Consider the following 21,395-nt stretch of genomic DNA (forward strand, 5'->3'; position numbering starts at 1 on the left):
CCACAACTTTAGAACCATTTTAATCTGTAGATGTTGATTTCTTGTAACCAAATAAATAAAATGCATTTGCAGCAATGGTGCTGTGCTAGAATTTCCATCCTGGGACACATAAGCTTCTTGTGGCCTTTCTGTGCTCTGATTAGATTACAGGTGTCAGCAGATCATGCTGAACCATTTATTGATCTCCAGCTGCATTTCAATGCAGTTATTTTGACCATTGCAGCTTTTGCTATCTCTCATATCTAATCACAAATGGAATAAGAAGCAGATACTGTGCAGCTCCCATCAGCTGACTGAAGGTCGAGCTTTATTTTCATGTGTCAATTCAGGCTCATGTCCGATCTCACACTGGGAACTGACAACAACGGGAAGTTCTTTATTCTGGACAATTTATCCAATGAACACTGAAGAAATGATTGGATTAAGTAAGTGCTTTCAGGCAAACTGGTAAATCCACATGTCAGCTGAACTCACCGCTGGGTTCAGCACAATGGGACACCAGTCTAATATGGAAAAAGAAAAGCCGCTCTCTCGGCTCCCGTGGAGATTCCAAAACCTTAACAAGAGGAGTTTGTTGAAGTTACCGTGCTGCTTTTTGTTCCAGCCTGTATTTCTGGAACAGAATCAACAGACTGAACTTAATTCTTGTTCCTCCAGGTGACAAAAACATGAGCTAATCAGCTGTTTTTCAAAATGTTTTAACAGTGGGGGGTTGATGAGAGGGAAGGAGTGTGTATAAATATCCAGGCCAATCTGTAGCCTGTCTGCCCAGGAACACACACCTCCAGCAGAGGCAAGAGAAGCCCAACGACCTGAAAATAAGGTACCGATCAAAAATACGCTTTTCTTTATGTCCAACAGTTGATCTTTTGTTGGTATTTACTATAGGACTTGTTTATTTTGGCGGTTTCGAACAAAATACTGTAATTCAAGCTGTTGAATTTTCATCCTCATTGCATACAACCACACATGTTATATATGTGATATAAACTACTCTTTAACTCCATCACTTCAAGAGTGAAGCTCATTTTGCCAATTGCATTTTGCACATTTCACAATTAACAGTTACAATCCGTTAACAGTATTGATCTGTAAATACGTGCTCGTGACTTGTGTGAACTGCCATGATTTAACAGAAAACAGAGTTAACAGATCATGTAACTTGTAACAACTAATGAAAAAGACATGAAATAATCATTCATAACACAATCTTGATGCCATTCGGCATAATAACTTGTCACAGGCTGCAAGCACGAACTGAACCCCCAAATGCAGACACACACACACACACACGCACACACACACACACACACACACACACACACAGCCAGAGCAGGCTCGGTGGCATGAACAGGCGTCTGAGTCTGGCTGTACCACGGAGGGTAGAGTGAGCCCGGCTTAAAGACTGAATGCAGGTGGGTTGGTTCAGGATAAGGATAAAAGACTTTATTGATCCCGCATCGGGGAAATTGCACGTTACAGCGGTAGCCCGTGGTGTACAATACAGAAAAGTACTAAAAGAAAAAATAAAAGAAAAAGACTCTTATATTATGTACATTGCTATGTACATGGTACAGTATATACAGAAATTAAAATTATGTACAGGAGGAGTGTCGGACAGTGTGAAGAAAAATTAAGGTGCAAATAAGATGTGCAAATAAGACCTTCCAGAGGCAGGATGATTAGTTAGTGCAAATATGCCAACCCTGTGTTATTGGTGCTACAATTAAGTGTTGTGCATGTTGAACAATCTGTCGGCAGTTGGGATAAATGACCTGCGGTAACGCTCCCTTTTGCACCGTGGGTGTAACAGTCTGCTGCTGAAGGAGCTGCTTAAGGCCCCCACGGTCTCGTGTAGGGGGTGTTCAGGTGTGCAGATTTAGAGTTGAGTGAACTGGACAGCAGCCCTGCCCAACCTGGAAACAGACAGACAAGAGAAAAATGGACAAGAAACAGAAGGGCAGGAGGAGAGGAAAAACACTAGGGGACATAACGAGTGTGAACTGAAGTGGCTGTTTAAGGGATGAGACTTGGCTTTAAGTTTAATTCTCCTCCTCAGTTTGAAAGAGGTCGACTGGACTTCCTTGTTCTTGAAGAACCAGTGGTTAGCCACTTATACAGGGCTGTCCAGGACCCCTCTTGGGACCACTCCTGGGACCCCTCCTGGGACCCCTGAGACTTTCACAGTTGTTAAGACTCGACAGTAGATAATGAGCTGGAAGGTCCACACCCCTGTCATGATGCAAAGGCCCACAACATTAGCAGTCAGTGAACCCACACCAGCATAAACATCAGGGTTTCCCACCAGTTCTGAGATGAGAGGAGAAACATCTATGAGGAACCACAGAAAAGTCCTGTTGGCGTAATTCAAGCTGAAGAGGAGAGTATCACCGAGGACACCCCCCAATGTTGCAGGTTAGGACTGGGTTTGAGGTCAGGGTTTAGGGTTTCAGCTGTCCATTTCCTCAACAGATGGGTCCTTTCGCTGCGTCCTACATCCTGTTGGTCGCCTCTGCCGTCCGAGCCTTCCAATACACAGAACTGGCCCAGTATGTCGACAGCCACCAAGAAGAATATGTGGAGGTGAATCTAATTAACGGCATTCAAAAAATGACACTTTCTTTGAGAAGACACCAGTGACGTGTTAGAGCTCTTCCAGACAGACTTTCCCCCTGGGTTTGGCTTTAGGCTCTACGTGACTGGGTTGCGGTGGAAAGCGACTCCAGCAACGTGCTGAAGAGGTCGGAGCTGAACCGCATGATGGAAATGGTGGCCCAGAAGCTGAGGCAGATGGGTGGAACCGTGGAGCTGGTGGACGTTGGGGAACAGGAAGTCAGTGCAATGCCGCATCTTGCCGCCTTTCACAAACACTGCAGTAGTGAGATACAAGGTCTTTCCACATGCTTGTTACTACAATACGCTCAGACTTCACCCAGAGGTTAGCTTCACAGACACACTACTAACTTCAATAAGGCGCAAAAAATACAGAGCCTCATCTGGATCCTCATTACCAACTGAGATACATCAAAGCCTGGGCTCATTAAGCACCTAGAGGTCAGCCGCAGGGTCGACCGCCCCGGCGGTTAGCATCGCTGTAGATTCAAATGTCACCACATGATATTATTTAATGAAGAATGGGAAAACAAGATCTAACGTGGCGTCCCAACGCACTCTGACCTCTGTCCTCCTGTGTTTTACATTAATGCACATCCTCAATAATAGCATCCTTTTGATGTTTCAAAAGCAAAACTGTGGCGATTGTGCAGCTGCGCTGTTGACGTTGCGCAATTTTCTTTTGGGGGTCTCCGCAGCTTCCCGATGGAAGCACCTTGGCACTGCCTAAAGTGGCGACTGCTCAGTTTGGCAGCGACCCAAACAAACGCACCGTGTGCGTGTACGGTCACGTGGACGTGCAGCCAGCCAAGCTGGAAGACGGATGGGCGACGGAGCCCTACAACTTGACAGACATCAACGGTAACAGTAGCTAACAAGAGAGAATGAGTCTGTGTAATCTCCAGTAGAACCAGAGCCGGTAAACTGGGTTTTTGCAGGTAACCTTTATGGGAGAGGAGCATCAGACAACAAAGCCCCAGTTTTAGCTTGGATCCATGCAGTGGCGGCGTACCAGGCCCTCAGTATGGTGAGAACATTCAGATTCTTCCTCTGTTTGATCACTGTTCCATTTAAATGAATTAATTCGTTTCCACCAGGAGCTGCCGGTGAACGTGAAGTTTCTCATTGAGGGGATGGAGGAGACAGGCTCCAACGGTCTGGACGCCATGATCCTGGCCCAGAGGGACACCTTCTTCTCTGACGTGGATTACATCATCATCTCAGACTGCGGCTGGCTCAGCAGACGGCCCGCCCTCACCTATGGAACCAGAGGCAACTGCTACTTCTACGCTGAGGTTGAGTTTCGGAAGCATTAATGTTGGATTGACAAACGCCGATCAAGGTTCACGGTCAGGTGGGTTTTGCAGGTTGAAGGCCCAAAACAAGATCTGCACTCCGGTGTGTACGGAGGGGCCGTGATTGAACCGATGATTGACCTGATCGGGATTCTCGGTGAGTTCTGGCTTCACCGGGGCGGCGCAGATTTATGGGTGGGTCTCAGACATTTACCTGCTGGAGGTTTGCCTCAGACACACTCATCAGTCCCAGTGGGAAGATCCTGATCCCAGGGATCAGGGAGGCCGTGGCGCCCCTCTCTGACGAGGAGTGGAAAATGTACCAGGACATTCAGTTTGACATGGACAACTACAGGAACAAGGTCGGAGTCAGCCAGCTGATGTACAACAACAAGGTGAGGACGTAATCTGGACAATTTTAGGAGCTATTTCTCGTAAACACAGTTTGGGAGGAGGCCAGGCACTGACAGGAACCTTCCAAACATCCTTTAGGTGGATCTGTTAGCTCACCTGTGGCGATACCCCACCGTCTCCATCCACGGCATTGAGGGGGCTTTTTCAGACCCCGGAACAAAGACGGTCATCCCTGCTAAGGTCACTGCTAAATTCTCCATCAGACAAGTTCCCAACATGGATCCTGCTGCGGTCAAAAAACAGGTACAACAGGACGTTCATGCCCACCCCGGCCTATCAATTCCTTTTAGCAGACACTTTGATGTTTCTGTGCCGCTTTGATGTTTCAGGTAACAGACTACCTTCACTCGGTGTTCGCCAAGAGGAAGAGTCCCAACAAGCTGAAGGTTACCATGGTGATCGGGGCAAAACCATGGCTTGCTGACACCCAGCACGCCCTCTATGAGGCCGGGAAGGCAGCTGTGAAGCGAGGTACAAACTGTCAGTAATTTCTTCGTAAGGTATTAAAATTCTTCAGCCAACACTCGCCACATGTGGGCGTAATCTCTGTAAATCACGCCGACTGAATCATCTTCGCAAGCGCCCTTAATCCTCCTCTGCAGATTACGGCCAATATTCGGAAAAGTGGATTATCCTTCAACCTAATTTATTTTTACCAAAATATTTAAGGATAAAGTTGATTAGAAGCGACTAACATTGAGGCTAAAAGACTTTCTATCATCAGTTTTCCAGATGGATCCCGACCTGATTCGTGAGGGCGGAACCATCCCTGTTGCCAGAACCTTCCAGGATGTGACGGGAAAAAGCATCATCATGATGCCCATCGGGGGCTTCGATGACGGTCTTCACTCCCAGAATGAGAAAATCAGCAGGTTGGAGCTCAGAAAAAGATTTTTAAAAAAAAGATCTTTCTGGTTCCACACATCTTTTTAACCCTTTTGTCTCTCCAACTTCCTGTTTGCAGGTACAACTACATCGAAGGGACAAAGTTATTCATCGCCTACCTGAACGAGGTGTCCCAGATTACAATACAAGTTTGATCTATCTATCTATCTATCTATCTATCTATCTATCTATCTATCTATCTATCTATCTATCTATCTATCTATCTATCTATCTATCTATCTATCTATCTATCTAGTAAAAGTGCAAAAAGCAAACATTGTGAATTTATTGTTTCCATAAAAACATATTTTAAGAAGACAAACTCACACACATGTCATTTCCTTAGATATTAAACTTTTATCTCATTTGAAATAATGGGAAACAATTCAGGATGCTGAACGGTAACGTTCCTAAAACAACAAGCCTTTTTTCATTTGGAACTACAAACTCATAATCACAACACAATGACAACAAATTCTGAATAGAAAAAACATGGTTGTAAAACTGAAATTCACATAGTTAAGGGTGTTGTTTGACATCTCACAATGCAATTCAATGCAAACCTATTTAAGTAAATTCAGAAACACAACATTAAATGTATGCCTGGTGTAAGAATAAAGACATCTGAATACCAATAAAATTCAAATTAATGTCAAAGTGAATGTATATTAGATAATGTGTTAAAATGCATAATATATTTTGTTGTGGTTTTTTGTATCAACAAATAATTCAGAATACAAATTAAAAATAAAAAAATCTCTAAATTATATTTAAACAATTAGGATAGAAAAACAGAATACAATTTTAAATAACTATTTTAAAGCAAATGTATAGAAAATGACAATACTGCAGTAGGGCTTTACTCCTACAGAACCTGAGTGCAGTTTTGAATAAATGCGTAAGATGACAGAGGCCTCCAGATGTGACCTCCTGATGATCGTAGTCTGTCTGATGGCTCCCAGCAGGAAGTGGTTGGGAGGAACCCTGGTGTTGTGAAGAAGCCGTGTCTGGTAGTGTCAGCGGCCTGATTCACAACACCAGCTGACCCTCCCCACCTTCACACACACACACACACGCACACACACACACCCACACACACACACACGCACACACACACACACGAAACTGACGGCGTGTAGTTACTATTATCCCCGCTAGAGGGCGTCGTGCATGGACGCTCTTCCAGCAGGCTGATATACTGCTGCTCTGGTCACATGTCTTCATCTTAATCTGCAAAAAGAATGGGCAGAGGCAGGATATTAAATCTAAAAATATAGAAAATACAACAATTTGTCTTTAAATTGTTTTTAAAACTATTTAACGACATTTGAGCGGCAAAGAATCTGACATCACTCCTGTATCTGCGTTGAGCCCCTAACAGGAAGTGTGTGAGACCAAACACCAGCCAGCCCTCAAATGACCGTCCATGTTTGGTTGCTCAGTTTTGAAGTGTTTCAGAACCGTGACTCAGCTAAGAACACAGCAGGAGGCTTTAATCCACCTTGAAGCCCCCTGCTGTGTGAGCAAAAACCGAGACACGCTACGCTTACCTTGGTTTACTTTCACCTTATTTTAGACTCTTACAAAATTTTTCCTCCATTTTATGCTAAGAACACTCTCAGATGTATATATATTTTGTTGTTGCTAGTCCATAAGTCTGATTTTGCTTTTTACCGAGGAAACGGTAAAAAGTCCATTAGTGATAAAGCCCACGAAAGAGCCTTTGTGCTAAACGAAAGTTATTTTATGGATTCAGGAAGCTCCTCTTAAGCTCAGAACGATTGGAACACTTAAGGGAAGAGGAGCGCCGCCCGGGCTCCATTTAGCCAAACTTGGACAAAAGTTTGGAAGTAATTTTTATTGGAGCACAAAGACTTAAAAGAGGTCCGAGGGACTGCAAAGTGTGTGTGTGTGTGTGTGTGTGTGTTTGTGCTTGCAAATAGAATAAGTTGCCTAAAAGCAGTACTTCACAGCATCTTAGGAGTTGAAAGCTTTGGTAATGGCTCATTTCATGGCTTGTGATCTTATTGTCTTTATTTTTAATATTCATCTTCTTTTGTTTTATTGTGCAGTTTGTTCTTTTCTTCAGGCGACAATCCAGAATTCTCTTATTCTCTTGCAATATTACACAAGCGTATTTATTCCTAACCCGATCAGCAAAAAGGCAGATAAATAGAGGAAATTTGGTGTGAAAGAGCTCATAAATGCTCCAGAAACTGGTTTGGTTTTGAGTTCAAAGGTTTAAACCCAAGAGGTGATGAAATGAGCCGCAGAGGGCGGAGCATACGGGTGGAGCACAGTCAGGGTGAACCAGTATTTTCCATGTTTTTGGGGGGGTTCAGTTCATTACTTTCCAAAAGCAAGTTAATGATTTGACTTTGAGCACATAGATCCACTGGATGGAGGATGATGGGATGTTTCCTGGGAGCCCACACAAATGGATTTAATCAATTATTAAACAACAGGAACCTTCAAACTTCTCGTGGCTAAACAGCAGTCTGACCCCACTCGCCCCCCCCGCCTGCTTCAGAAGCTGCCTCTCCTCTCTCACTGTCAGACAGGAGATGGTAGAAAAATGTCTCTTCGTTGTCCTGGTGACTTAATTCTCCCGTCCGTTAACTGCATGGGGCTCGACTGATATCTGAAAGTGTCTCACAGCCTGTGGGTGAGGGACGGCCGCTCCGTCTCTGGCTGATATGGCCGAGGCTGCAGATGTGCTGCAGATGTGCTGCAGAGTCTCTGTGATCGGCCGACAGCCAGATCCAGCCTGGCTCTTTTTAAGCCCCAAAATAAACCTGAGCCTTATCACCGGAGGAGCAGCTGGCTGGCGAGCAGGACAGGTGACAGAGACGACGCTGACAGCAGCCCGGCCTGCCAGTCTAATATGGGGGGGGGGTCCACTGATGGCTGCAGCGGACAAACTAAAGTCACGGGCGGATTCTGCAGCTTTACAGAGTAAAATCTGAGAAAAATGATCAATGGAGGGACTTTTGCTCCCGAATAACATCAAACTACGAAGTGAGGGAACAGTTTGTAGTTTGGAGAGAGAACAGGCAGCACACATGAGGTGTCCCAAAGGTGCATTTCTAAAATAGCCAATCAAGGACTGGATGGACGGGTCCATTTCTAATAAATAAGAAGAGACGAAACGGACAGTGGGTCTGCAGACGCAGCTAATTTAATGACACCCCTGACATGGTGGCGCCGCCAGTCGTCCTATCAGATATGTCTCTGACGGCACGACATTGGACAGGCAGAAGACGCTACGTGCCGGCTAGCATAGCCGCAGAACAAGCCCAATAAACTAATGATCCCATTGTTAGCACCAACATTAGCCCACGAATCAGACACATGAGCAGATGATGTCCTTTCAGGTTAGGAGACCTTAGAAGGGTTGGATGTCCCTTTAATGTGTGTGATCCACCCGTCTTTTCCCCTTAGCTAAAGCTGGAGCTTTACCTCCCGGGCTTGCAAGTGGAATCTGTAAACTGTATTGAAAAGAGTATGACACATATTTTTGGAAACGCTCTTTTCCTACAGAGAAACAGAACATTTGTGCTCGTGCAGGAGGTGCACAGAGAGTTTCCCAGCAGCCATGCAGAGCGACAGGACACAGACCAGTGGCTCCTTCTAATGAGCAGACTGTTGTTGGCCCACCGTGGGGACCCCCCGTCCCCTCGCTTCAGAGCTGTCTAAAATTTTTAGGGAGTAATTAAACTCTAAAGCTTCCTCCAGAAGAAAGTGGAGATTTATGCAGAGCTGAAAGGAAACTTCTGGAGAGAGGACAATGGCATTGTCCCACCTCCCTCTTTAATTTTACAGATAGACGGAGGCTGCTTCTGAGGCTCATTCCCATTTGGTCTGTTTTCTAGAGATGATTCTTGTTCTGCTCCTGTTCTGATGGACCTGCTGATACTGTCCAATTCACTGCAGAATGACCGTCCCCAGACCGACGTCTGGAGAGGACAACCAGTCGGAACACAGTGCAGCCCTCCGGCCAGCGGGCTTTGTGAAGGGTTCTGTGGCAGAAAAAAGACTAAACTAATTTGTTAAAGGTTTTAAAGGACAACATAAAGGAACAAATAATTTCTGATTAAAGTTGATTCACCGATATATCGATGTATCCAGATTTCTGTCACACACAGGTGGATGTTTTCCCAAGAACTAAACTCCACATTTAATGTTCCGCGTAATCCTGTGACTTTGTTAAAGGCAAACCCAGTTAGAGGTCATCTAATCTTTGAGCGTCCCACAATGCAGTGCGGGCGGGGCCACCAAGACCGCCGGTGGAGGAGGAAGAACCTTGAAATGGTCCCACTGCCGCCACAGATTGAAACTATTTCCAGAGTTCAATTTATTCGACTCACTTTCAATAATTCATCAAACGTCACGAGAACAGGTCGGAGCGTTGAAGACCTGAAATGGAAAGAGAGAAGCCCGCTCCTTCCCTGACTGGCAGGGAGAAACCGTTCTCTGCAGAGCTGCGTTCCATTTCGCTGTGCAAATTGAGCTGTCACCTGCGGAGCCGCCGGTGCCCAATCACAGGCAACTATTAAATCATCACCGCTCCTAATTAACTTGCTGCGAACTCGGAGGCCTGGCGTCCTAAAGCTGATGTCGCTCCCATAATCCTCCCTGCAGAATCATTTAAATGGAATGTTAACAGAAGTGGTGGGGACGCATTAAACGATGCTATCTGAAATAAGACCGAGCCGCGGCTCAGGTGAAGGAGAGACATCACACCTTAATGTGAAAATGATGGACGGAAAATGAAGTCGGTGATTAAACCGCTAATCCCATAAGAAGCTGCCATCGTGCATCCGGCGCTCAAGTCGCATCGGTCCATTTGTGCAATTACGTAATTGGCTGAACACTCGGGATGGAGGAAAATTGAATAGAGCGACTGGAGGTGCAGGATTATCAGATCACGGAGCTTTATCTCACGATATTGGTCACGAGAGATAAGAACTTTCCGGCACGAGAGAGAGAGAACAGTGACATCATTGTTGGATTTCGGGGGCCGTCGGGTGAGAACGCGTCGCTGGCCTGGCTGGAGGTGTCGGCGGGACCCCGGGAAGATGAGCCCAGACTATGCTAACAAGGATCTGGGCACCCGAGCAGGCGGGCGCGTAACTCCGGTTCTTCTGAACTTCAACATCTGGGGACTAATAAATGTAGAAGATCCTCCAGCACTTGTGTTGGGGGGATGTAGAACCTCGGGACCATCACGTGCAACCGTGCGTCACAGTGTGATTTAATTAAGGAGGAAGCGAAGAACAAACAAATTTACGAGAGAGACAGCCAACGGCATTTGACAGGATAGCTTATACACACACACGCCATTTATTCAATGACAACTATAAGTGATTCCTTATGCACAGTTTAAAAAGCTACAGATAAGTAGGTGTGTGTGTGTGCGTGCGTGCGTGCTGCTCCCATATCTCCATCGATCGTGCTGTGATGAGGTCCACTCTGCGTCTGTAATAAGCTCATTAATCTTCCAGACACAGCCAACAGCTGCCGCCTGCATCCACGGCTGTGATTATCAGCATTGATTGGCTGAGGAAGCAACAGGCGCCACCTCCCGACCAATGAGACCACTGCAGGTGTTAGCATGATGGGACTGACGTCAGAGAAGAGACCAAACGGAACCAGGCTGCTGAGCGATGCAGCACAGGTACTCCTCATCTACCTCCTCATCTTCCTCTTCTTGCTCCTTCTCCTCCTCCTCGGTCCTCCTCCTCTTCTTCCTCATTTTCTTCATTCTATTCCTCCCCTCATCCTCCTCTTCCTCTTCCTATGGCTACTCCTGCTGCTGTTAGCCTTGCTGTTGCAGCCACGACTGCTACTACCACCACTACTATCTCTACTACTACTACCACTACCGCAACTACTATTACCACAACTACTACTACTACTACTACTACCACCACTACTATCTCTACTACTACTACCATGACCGCAACTACTATTACCACAACTACTATTACTACTACTACTACTACTACTACTACTACTACTACCACTACTTCTACTGCTACCACTACTATTACAACTACTACCTCTACTATCTCTACTACTACTACTACTACTACTACTAATACTACTACTACTACTACCACTACTGTCTTTGCTACTACTACCACTACCACTACTACTGTTACTAGGACCACTACTACTACTACTGCTACCACAACTACTATTACTACCATTACTACCACTACTACTACGACTACTACTAGTACTACCACTAATTCTACTGCTACCACTACTATTACAACTACTCTACTACTACTATTATCTCTTCTACTACTACTGCTACTATTACCAAGATGACTAATACTATCTATACTATACTAATACTAAATAACTAATACTATCATTACTACTACTGTTGCTACCACGACTACTACCACTACTATTTCTACCTACTACTACTACTGTTGCTACCACGACTACTACCGCTACTATTTCTACCTACTACTACTGTTGCTACCACGACTACTACCGCTACTATTTCTACCTACTACTACTGTTGTTACCACGACTACTACCGCTACTATTTCTACCTACTACTACTGTTGCTACCACGACTACTACCGCTACTATTTCTACATACTACTACTGTTGCTACCACGACTACTACCGCTACTATTTCTACCTACTACTACTGTTGCTACCACGACTACTACCGCTACTATTTCTACCTAATACTACTACTGTTGCTACCACGACTACTACCGCTACTATTACTACCTACTACTACTACTACTACTACTAATGCTAGTACTATTACTACCAATATTGCTGCTACTCATACAACTACCCTGGATGCTGCTGCAGTACCGGTACCACTGATACTTCTGCTGATACTTAGATGATACTGTTCCTTCCAGTACCACTGTTGTTCCTGTACATGCTACTGCTACGCCTCACACTACTGATGTGACAGCTAATAACGATTATTACACTCATTAATACTGAACCCAAACGCTCACAGAGACTTTGCCAAATGTCCCCACTATGCTAGTAAATTGCATACCTGACTATGACTAGTCCTGACTATGTAACATTAACAAGTAACACACATACACACACACACACACACACACAGTCCTTAAATCATGCCTCAGGGTTCATTTTCCAACATTCTAAAACCACAGGTTCTATAATAGAACCATCGTTTATAATGGCAGTTTAATTAAACAGCCGAGAGTGTAAAAGAGCGGCAGCAACTGCGAGTCAGGGCCTAATGAGCTCCAGACTATTTACATTTAAATGCTGGAATCACAGCAATAATCTGTTAGCGTCGTCTTTTCGTTTACGTTTTAAATGCGACCTTCAGTATGCCATTAACACCTGAATGAGGGAATCTTTCACGATGGCTCATACTTCAACTCCACCCATGAAAACCAGAACAGTCAGCCATAATCTGAATAATCTGAGTCCTTGTGTGTGTGTGTACGAAGATATCGAGTATCCGTGGAGACGCAGCGGCGACTCAGTTGGATGGGGGGGGCGTCTCCTCACAAGAAACCAGGATATGAAATTAGGACAGTTTAAAAAAGAGGGACTGGAATAGAAAAATGAGGCTCTTGGGTCACACACACACACACACGCACACACATAGACAGTGGTACAGTTGCTGTACTACATTTGTTCAAGACAGATTCCACTTTAGCTCAGTGCAAAAGTTGACTTGCTAAAATATAGCAAAATATGTGCCTAATCCTTGTTGGCTAACACGGCTAACACGGCTAACATGGCTAACATGGTCAGTCAGGCCTCAAAATGTCATCAAGCACTAAAATTCTGGTGTTGAAAATGAAGTAAATTAACATCTTTGACTGTATAATTTAGCAAACGCTCACTAAAACGTAAGCGTAACCTTTGACCTGAACAGTCTGAACTGACGGCGAGAACCCGGAGCCTCTCTGGTCCTTGGAGCCGTCTGATTTGCACATTTCTGCTGACGCTCTCATCCACCCGGGTTGCCCCCCCCCCAGTCTGAAAGATGAGCCTCAGCTGAGGCGGAGAGGAAGCAAAGGAGCCCAAATCCTCCCACACTGCACAAAATATCTCATCGCCTTATTCTGTCACTCAATTAACGTCTGGTTTTATCTGCTTTTTACACACCTGCCTCCATCAGCTGGAATTAACCCCACACACACACACACACACACACACACACACACACACACACCACCCCCTTCTTTATAAGTAGCTAAGCAGACTCGTGGCCTCAGCGGCGATAACTCCTACACTGAGAAGTGCCAGATTGGGTTTCTGCGTGTTCACAAAGACTTACAGAGAAAAGAGATTCTTCACACTCGTCTGTCGGAGCGCCACTTTCATCCGCGTTAAAGCGCCAGTCGGCTGTTTTTATTTCGCTTTGCAGGTTTTGAGTTGCGGGGCAAATGCTGGGAACCGTCTCGCTCCGTGTGTGTGTGTGTGTGTGTGTGTTTGGGGTTCAAATGGCGGATTGGGAACTGCTGACATTCTGGGATCACATATTGCTCTCGTGCCCGCCGGCGCCCTAAATCCCCTGTTGCGAGGAGTGTAGTGTGAAATCCATTTTCCACAGATTCCTGCAGAAAGCTTGTCATCTCATTGAAAAGATCCCCCTGAAATATGAGGAACCTTGACTGTAGGTGCCCCCCCCTTTGTCTACCAGCCGCTTTCTTTGTCTCTTGCTCAATTTCCTGTGAAGAAAACAAAGATGGCGGCACCGTCAGCTTGTGGGGTTAATCTCGCCAAAGGTGTCGGGAGACTTCAGAGCATCCCGGGCAGGAAGTAGAGCTCCGCCCATTGCTGCAGCGGCGCCGCGGTGGCATTTTAGCCTCCGACCTACTTGGATGAGCTGCCCTGGCTGCAGGTTATTTCTCTGGTCTGGTTGTCTGCTTTGGCGCTCTGCTCTGGAGATGAGATGGGAATTTTAAACATTCCTGCTCCTGAACGCATCACCACTCGCCTACGACCTCGTGTCATTCCTGTCACCCCTGCAACAATGGCGGTCGGGCCAGTCATAAACCCTCCGGTTTGGCTTGTACGCCTTTTGTCTGAGACAAACGAAGGTGCCGCGCGGTGTTTGCACCGGAGACGATGACGATGATGAAGGTGAGACAGTGCAACAGCGTCACGAGTCATAAATCCGCTTTTTTTTAATCAAACACAGTGTTTAATGGTCATTTTCCAGCATCTGCCTGCCTTAAGCCAATCAGAAGTGGTCCTGATGAGAGGGATGGAATGTGTGTGTGTGTCTGTGTGGTGTGTGTGTGTGTGTGTGTGTGTCTGTGTGGTGTGTGTGTGTGTGTGTGTTTGCCTCTGCTCTCCAAAGCTATTTCAATCCAGATGCCTTTGTGTGCTGCTATGTCAAACAAAGGGCCGCCGCGGCTGCCTGCCGTCCACGCGCCCTGAGTGGGGGGAGGGAGGACAAGTGCGTGCGTGCGTGTGTGTGTGGCAGCCAGGCGTGTGAAAATACTTTGCACTGACTCTCCTCCTTTGTTTTCTATATTTTCTTTCATTGCCGACAATTTTGTGTTCTTTCATCCCCACTGTTGTCGTGGCGACGCTTGAATTTCTGATTTCCATACTTTGACAACTGTCGATATCAAATTTCCAATATCAACAAGGAGGAGATCAAATCAAAGACTGACGCCCATCTGATCAATCACACGATTTGTTATTTGAAAGTTCAGTGTTGAAATGACGGATTTCGTAATTCATCCTTTCATCTCTGTTTGGAATCATTTCATCAGCATCAATCCCAGCAAAGACGCAGGAAAATGGTCGATCAATAAAAAATAATACGCGATTGATCAATAATAAAAACGGTCACAACAGGAAGTAACGTTTGTGCTGCCTCCTCTGACGATAATAATTAAATAACAGATTAGAATTCTGCGATTAATCTTCAACAGGACCAGTATTGATACGCGTTGGCATCTTCACCCCAGCGGCGTCCTGATCCGCTCACACCACCAACAGCTAATTTTAGCCTGCAACAAATTAGAACAGAACTTTGCCGCCCATTTTGGAGACGCTCTTTGATATGGAAATGCTGCATTGACAGGGAATTTGCTTCAGCGCGTCCACGTTCTGCGTTTACAAGTGTGTGTGTGCGCATGTGTGTGTGTGTGTGTGTGCGGGAAGACAATGAAAAATGGAGGGTGTATCCCCAGGGAACCTTAACCTAAACCGCTCTGACAAATTGGGACTGAGGGAATCTCTGAGGGATCATCTCAGCCCGCCACCAACACGCTTGTCAGGCTGACACGCCACAGACGGTGGGAGTGATGATGGAGCCGCGTCAACCCGGCGGCACGTTAATACCTACAGACCCGCTTAACCACCCAAATGCCGGCGGGTGAGCAAAGTTGAGGAAGGTTACCAGGTCCTAACGATGCGCCGCCACGCAGGAACAAAGACACTCCAGTTTTGGTTTGACGAATAAAAGAAAGTTCACATCATCATCATCCGACCTCGACAACCACTGAAGGAAGACAAAGAAAAGAGCTTACCTCCCGCATCCAAATGTGAGAGCAGATACACACACACGCACGCACACACACACACACACACACTCTCCTGTGTGCTCACACACACTGCGTGCAAGGACAGAGAAGCGAGGACCCATCATTGTTCTTATAACCCCTCCCACATGTATGTGTAGCTCTGTCTGGATGGAATGCTCTCTCTCTCTTTCTTTACACACAGCCTCCCACACACACACATACGCGCGTGCACACGTACACACACGTATACACACACACACACACACACGTACACACACATCAATTGGTTGTTTAAAAAAACATGCATCAACAGTTTATCGTGTTGCAGCTTCCATCATCTGTGTGCATTTCAGCACACACACACACACACACACACGCACACACACACACACACACACACACACACACACACACACACACACCTATAGCATACAAAGACTCCCACTCATAGGCCATGTGATCATGTGATACACGATGTGAGCTTGCATGTGGGGTCATGTGATGTCCTCGCTGCTGTTCTTCAGCTACCTTGTGTTGCCCTCGTGGGTCATGTGTGTGTGTGTGTGTGTGTGTGTGTGGTCATAGAGGTGGTTAGGGTAACCACACACACACACTGGATTGGAACCTGCTCCCACGTCTGTCATATATTTACCCCCTGGGGCAGTATGGCTACACTCATACCCCCCCATCCTTCCTCCCCCGCACTATTGACGGGCTGATAATGGTGCCGGCGGAGGGGGACATGTGAGGAAGACCACCGGGCTCTGATTGGTGAGATGAAGCATATGGAGGTCATTCACCTGGATTCTACACACACGCGCACACACACACACACACCCACACACACACACACACGCGCACACACAAACATGTCTGACAGGTTCAGTAGCAAAAATTCCCGTATTGTTACCGTTAAATTCCTCATAAAAGCCAAACATTTAATAACTTTGATCTCTGATCTGATTTATAAAGTGATCATTTGACACACTGAACACTTTGTACATTCAGATCCATTGAACTTATTTGAGGCCTCAGGGTGTGAAATAATAAATGTTGCCTAAACACACAAACTGGTGAAGCTTCAGGCGATTATTAGCACATTAAAGCTGAAATTAAAAATGAATGAATGGAGGGTGAAGACTCGACGAGAGTGCTCATAAACACACAGACATCAAACCAGCTACATTTAAAATCTGCTAATATAATCTCTTCTAATTAAATCTTTGAATATAAACTGGCACAAATGGAGATTTTCCGAGTCATTTTTTAGGGGTTTGTTTCCTATTTGCATGCATCTGTCAGCGTTTGTTCTTGTTCGTCTCCATGTTAATATGAAGCGTTTCAGAGGATCTGCCTCGGATGTCTGACGGACCCCAGAGTAGCAGAACCCCCGAGGTGAGCCACCACGCATGTTTGAGGCTGGTTTTGACAAAAATATGTGGGTACGAAAAACCGGATTTTCTATGTCAGGATTGGTTCAAATGTGCAAAATGTAGAAAAGAGATTTTTGAATTCTGGTGAGAATCACGAGGAAAGATGATGAAAAAAATCAGAAATCTGTATTTAAAGTTCTCAAACACCATTTTGATCTTCAAATTTATGAAGAGATTGGATGATTTTTAGTCGCGCGGGACAGAAAAGACTTGATGTTTCAGATTTTATGAAATAAACATTTTTTATTTGAAATTAGTCTTAATCATCTTTGCTGTAATGTGTTGCAATTTTTAAGTGTTTATTTTATCTTTTTGCTCATAGATTAATATTTTTCATTAATTTTTCAACCTTTTCCTGTTGTTCTTTGAAACAAGGTTCAAAATGTTTATGAATAAAAGGTTGATAAACTTTATTAAACATTATTATACTAATAACTGATCAGCTGTTGGAATTCTGCTGTCAAATTGTAAAAAGTTATTGAATTTTGATGGGTCTCATTCGATTGCATTGAAGCCGGGTGACCAACACCCGCAGGGTGTCAACGCCGCCATTGGCACGGCATTCACCGTCTCCATGACAACCACTTACCATAAGCACCCCCCTGCCCCCCCTCGCCGGAGCCCTCTGTCACCCGGCCGCCCTCCTGAGACCTGTAACAGAGCTAATATGGCCGCCGTGGAGCGTTCCACCTCCATCCCCCCTCCATCAGTCGGAGGAGGTCAACCTCCCCACACACACACACACACACACACACACACACACACACACACACGCACACACACACCTTATGCCTCCCAGTGGAGGGATCAACTGGAGCTACGGCTCCACTAAACAGGACTTAACAAGTCCCAGGAAGTGCAGCTTCTCCTGAAACCCAGAGAAAATCCGCCGGAAAATTCCTCAAATGGCCGCTGTAACTCACTTTAAGGCCTGATTGGTGGGTCACACTGAAAATAAGCTGATTGTTCACAGAAGAGAGAGGGCGACTGTGTAGTACAGGAATGCTCACACACACACACACACCCACACGCACACGCACACACACACACGCACGCACACACACACACACACACACTCTTAAACATCTCTTTGTCTCCAGGGATTCTGATAATGGTTCCATGACAGCTTGTCAGACGTTATATAAAATTGATTCCACGCCGCCTCCCTCTGTTTCTACGCCGTTATCTGCATCTGAACGCCTCGTTATCGTACAGAAACGCCCACGGTGGACATTAACGGACCAACCCAGATAACAGCGGACAGAATAGCACTTTAAACGTCAATGTAAATCTCCTTTTTCCTCTTTCCCAATTGAAACACGCAGCAGAGGCCGAGTCCCTCCCAATGTGGCGCCGTGGCGAAGGAAACCGTCCCAGGAACTGTTCTGGGAACTTCCTGTGAGGTGATGAGGGAATCAAAACTGCTGCTACGTATTTGTGATCTGTGGGTCGGGTTTGGATCAGTTTCATATTTGCCCCAATGATTCAGTTATTTTGCTGCCACCAACAACCCGCCCCTGGTGGATGTTTGTGGAACTGCACCAGTGAGGTTGATGGTGTCAGGTGAGTAAACCTGGAGGACAAAATCAAAGAAATCTGTTAATATATCATTTTTGTGGCTAATTGTGGGTGGGGGGGCTTTAATGAAGTCAGACCATACAATAGGAGGTAAAGCTTCAGGTGGAGCAAATGGGCAGAGTGGGGGCGGGTCCAGAGTGCAGCACGGCAGAATCGGATCCTGTTAAAGAGGTTTTAACCCGATGAAACCAAAAGAATTCTAAATATTGAGGAAGTAATTGGAGATCACAGATCAGCGTTTTTGGGTCATTCGTGTCTGGCCGCCAGTGGAAACGTGTCACCTTTCCCCAGAAAAAAGAGTGTGAAACTCATCAGGAAGATTTGTCGCAGATACAAGCGTGTGTGTGTGTGTGTGTGTGCGTGTGTGTGTGCGTGTGTGTGTGTGTGTGTGTGTGAGAGACTTACCCACAGCTGTCCCTGAGGGCTGAACAAGCTTCTCCTCTCAAAGCTTTCGTCTACACTCGCATCGCTCCTCCGTTCTCCTGCTTCTCACCCTCACTTCATCCATCTGCCTCCCCTCCTCTTTGTTCCTCTCCTCCACTACTCCCTCGCTCCCCTCTGCTCTGCATCGCCCTCGCTGTCTCCCCCTCCTCCCCCCTCCTCCTCCTCTCCGCCGCTGCAGGAGCTCACTCTCGCAGTCTCTCGGCTGGCACAGAGAACACACAGACACATGGGAGGGCTGTTTTGTAATCCGGCAGGTCATACCACCCTGGCAACAGCCGGGGGGGGGCAGGGGCCGATGGGCTCTATACTCCTACCTTCCGTCTATACCTTTCCAGCATCCCCGTGCGGTCGAGCTGATGGTATCTCCCTTTTTTCCTACTGACGCCAACGCCCCCCCTACAGAAACATACGTACGTGAGCAACTAGCATCTGTGAAGCGAGGGAGGGGTCACGTTTGCCGAAATCAAACCATCTTTAGAGTCACACTGACACAAATGTTAGGGCTGGGGGGGGGGGGGGGGGTTATAGGACGCACACCGGCGGGGAAACCAAATTAACTTTTTGAACCGCTGACATCATCAGATCATCATGGAAATGTCTGATCGGCGATAAACTCGTCAATTATTCAGGAAACGATGTCAAAAGGAAAATCAAACGTATGACCAGGAGAGGAGGAAGAGGGCAGACGGGAATTTATGATTCCGGACATGATTTGGCTCCGCCGACGGCGCGAGCGCGTCAGAAACAGACGCGTGGAGTCAGACAGGAAGTGGGTGAACGACAGGAGGGAGCGGGGTTAGGTCTCAGGGCGGCGGCCTCGCTGTCAGCTGTCATCCCTCCTACAGATGCTCAGAGTTCCATCCATTCATCTCTTCGCTGACCCCCGTCAGCTGCTTTCATCGGGAAGGAGGGACACGTGCACATGTGGGAGGAGGCGCACGTTTGTGGGGGTTTTCTTACAGATTTTCCTGATTTGATTTTTAATTTGCGAGAGGTGGATGCACCCTGAATGCCCCACTTTAGCTGTAGACATAGTTAAAGCTAGCTGAGCTACAAGAGGAGGAGGAGCTAATTGTGTCACTTTATTTTTAAGTTCAAATGTTAAAATGACAAGATTTTTTTCTCTATAGGCTCCTGCAAAACTGGCCTCGGGCAGCAGAATCCCAGATTAATGCAGATTTAACCTGCTGGACTTGGCTGAATTTCACCGTTAAGTGGCAGCAGGTGGCCAGAAAATGCTGGACATGCTAATACGGCGAATACATGCGTTCATAGCAATGTACATAACATAAGAGACTTTTCTTTTTCTTTTTTCTTTTAGTACTTTTCCGTATTGTACACCACGGGCTACCGCTGTAACGTGCAATTTCCCCGATGTGGGATCAATAAAGTCTTTTATCCTTTTTATCCTTATCCTCAACACGCGTGTCGCCAAGTGTGCAGTCATACAAAAAGCCACGCGACACCCCCGTGCTTGTGTGCGTGCATCTGTGTGTTTAGAATTGTCAGCTCACCTTTAGAAAACATTCATTCTTGAAGTTAATGTGTGTAAGTTTCTGTATGTCACGAATTTAGATCACAGTCTAGAAACCAACCCATTTCAACCCAGTCCACCAACCCAACGCCGACAGCTCATCTTGGAGGCGTTTCCCAGAGCTAACCATGAAAACCCCCGCTAATGTTTCAAGAGGAAGTGGCTGCCCACCGCCACCCCCTGCCCCCCTGCAAATGCATCTTTTGTTGATGGAGATCCGTCAACACACAAAAACCGCAGAGGAGCGCCTTCAGCCATTAGCCTGGCTGTTACATGCTAGCTAGCACACAGGCGATGCTGCCACCGAGGCCGTCCGGGCCGACCCCCCCCCCCCCCTTGATGTTCTGAATTTCCATATGATGATAAGATCATCTGTAAGCTGAAATTCATTTGCTGTGTGTCACACACACTGTAGCGTGCACGCTGCAGTCTCCTGCAGCTTCTAGCACCATGCAGTGAAGCTAATGGGCGGCAGAGCTCTGAACGACAGCCTGGTTGACTGACAGATGAACAGAGGAGCCCTGCAGTCGAGGCTTGGTTGCATCCTGAGTGCTTCCATTCACGTCTCGCCGTGTGGAACCACCGTCCCTCCTGCCTTCGCCCCCGAAACGCATCAAGTCGCTCGCCTGATTCAGCTGCACCAGTGGCACGAGCAGCTGAAAAAGGTGACACTCATCCTCAAACT

The 21,395-nt window shown here is 46.4% G+C and overlaps 1 protein-coding gene and 3 long non-coding RNA genes across 4 annotated transcripts; 2 read left to right on the plus strand and 2 right to left on the minus strand.

The window, feature by feature from the left end:
* Positions 1-293: 293 nt before the first annotated feature.
* Positions 294-5,847, plus strand: cndp1 (carnosine dipeptidase 1). The gene is made up of 13 exons (XM_003965884.3): positions 294-425; positions 706-823; positions 2,473-2,583; positions 2,689-2,832; positions 3,312-3,474; positions 3,552-3,640; positions 3,711-3,908; positions 3,981-4,065; positions 4,143-4,303; positions 4,401-4,565; positions 4,652-4,793; positions 5,047-5,194; positions 5,287-5,847. The coding sequence occupies exons 3-13, from the start codon at positions 2,473-2,475 to the stop codon at positions 5,360-5,362; spliced, it is 1,482 nt and encodes a 493-aa protein (XP_003965933.1). The 5' UTR covers positions 294-425; positions 706-823; the 3' UTR covers positions 5,363-5,847.
* LOC115250520 (uncharacterized) lies at positions 5,550-19,372 on the minus strand. Its single transcript, XR_003889087.1, has 2 exons — positions 19,138-19,372; positions 5,550-6,437 (listed from the first exon to the last, which is right to left on the minus strand). It is a non-coding gene; the product is annotated as an uncharacterized lncRNA (long non-coding RNA).
* On the minus strand, positions 14,655-17,340 carry LOC115250518 (uncharacterized). The gene is made up of 3 exons (XR_003889086.1): positions 16,374-17,340; positions 15,598-15,699; positions 14,655-15,205 (listed from the first exon to the last, which is right to left on the minus strand). It is a non-coding gene; the product is annotated as an uncharacterized lncRNA (long non-coding RNA).
* Positions 15,716-20,434, plus strand: LOC115250521 (uncharacterized). Its single transcript, XR_003889088.1, has 3 exons — positions 15,716-15,742; positions 18,480-18,717; positions 20,307-20,434. It is a non-coding gene; the product is annotated as an uncharacterized lncRNA (long non-coding RNA).
* Positions 20,435-21,395: the final 961 nt, after the last annotated feature.

Source organism: Takifugu rubripes, chromosome 7 (genome assembly GCF_901000725.2).
Source record: "Takifugu rubripes chromosome 7, fTakRub1.2, whole genome shotgun sequence".
Classification (NCBI taxonomy): Eukaryota; Metazoa; Chordata; class Actinopteri; order Tetraodontiformes; family Tetraodontidae; genus Takifugu; species Takifugu rubripes.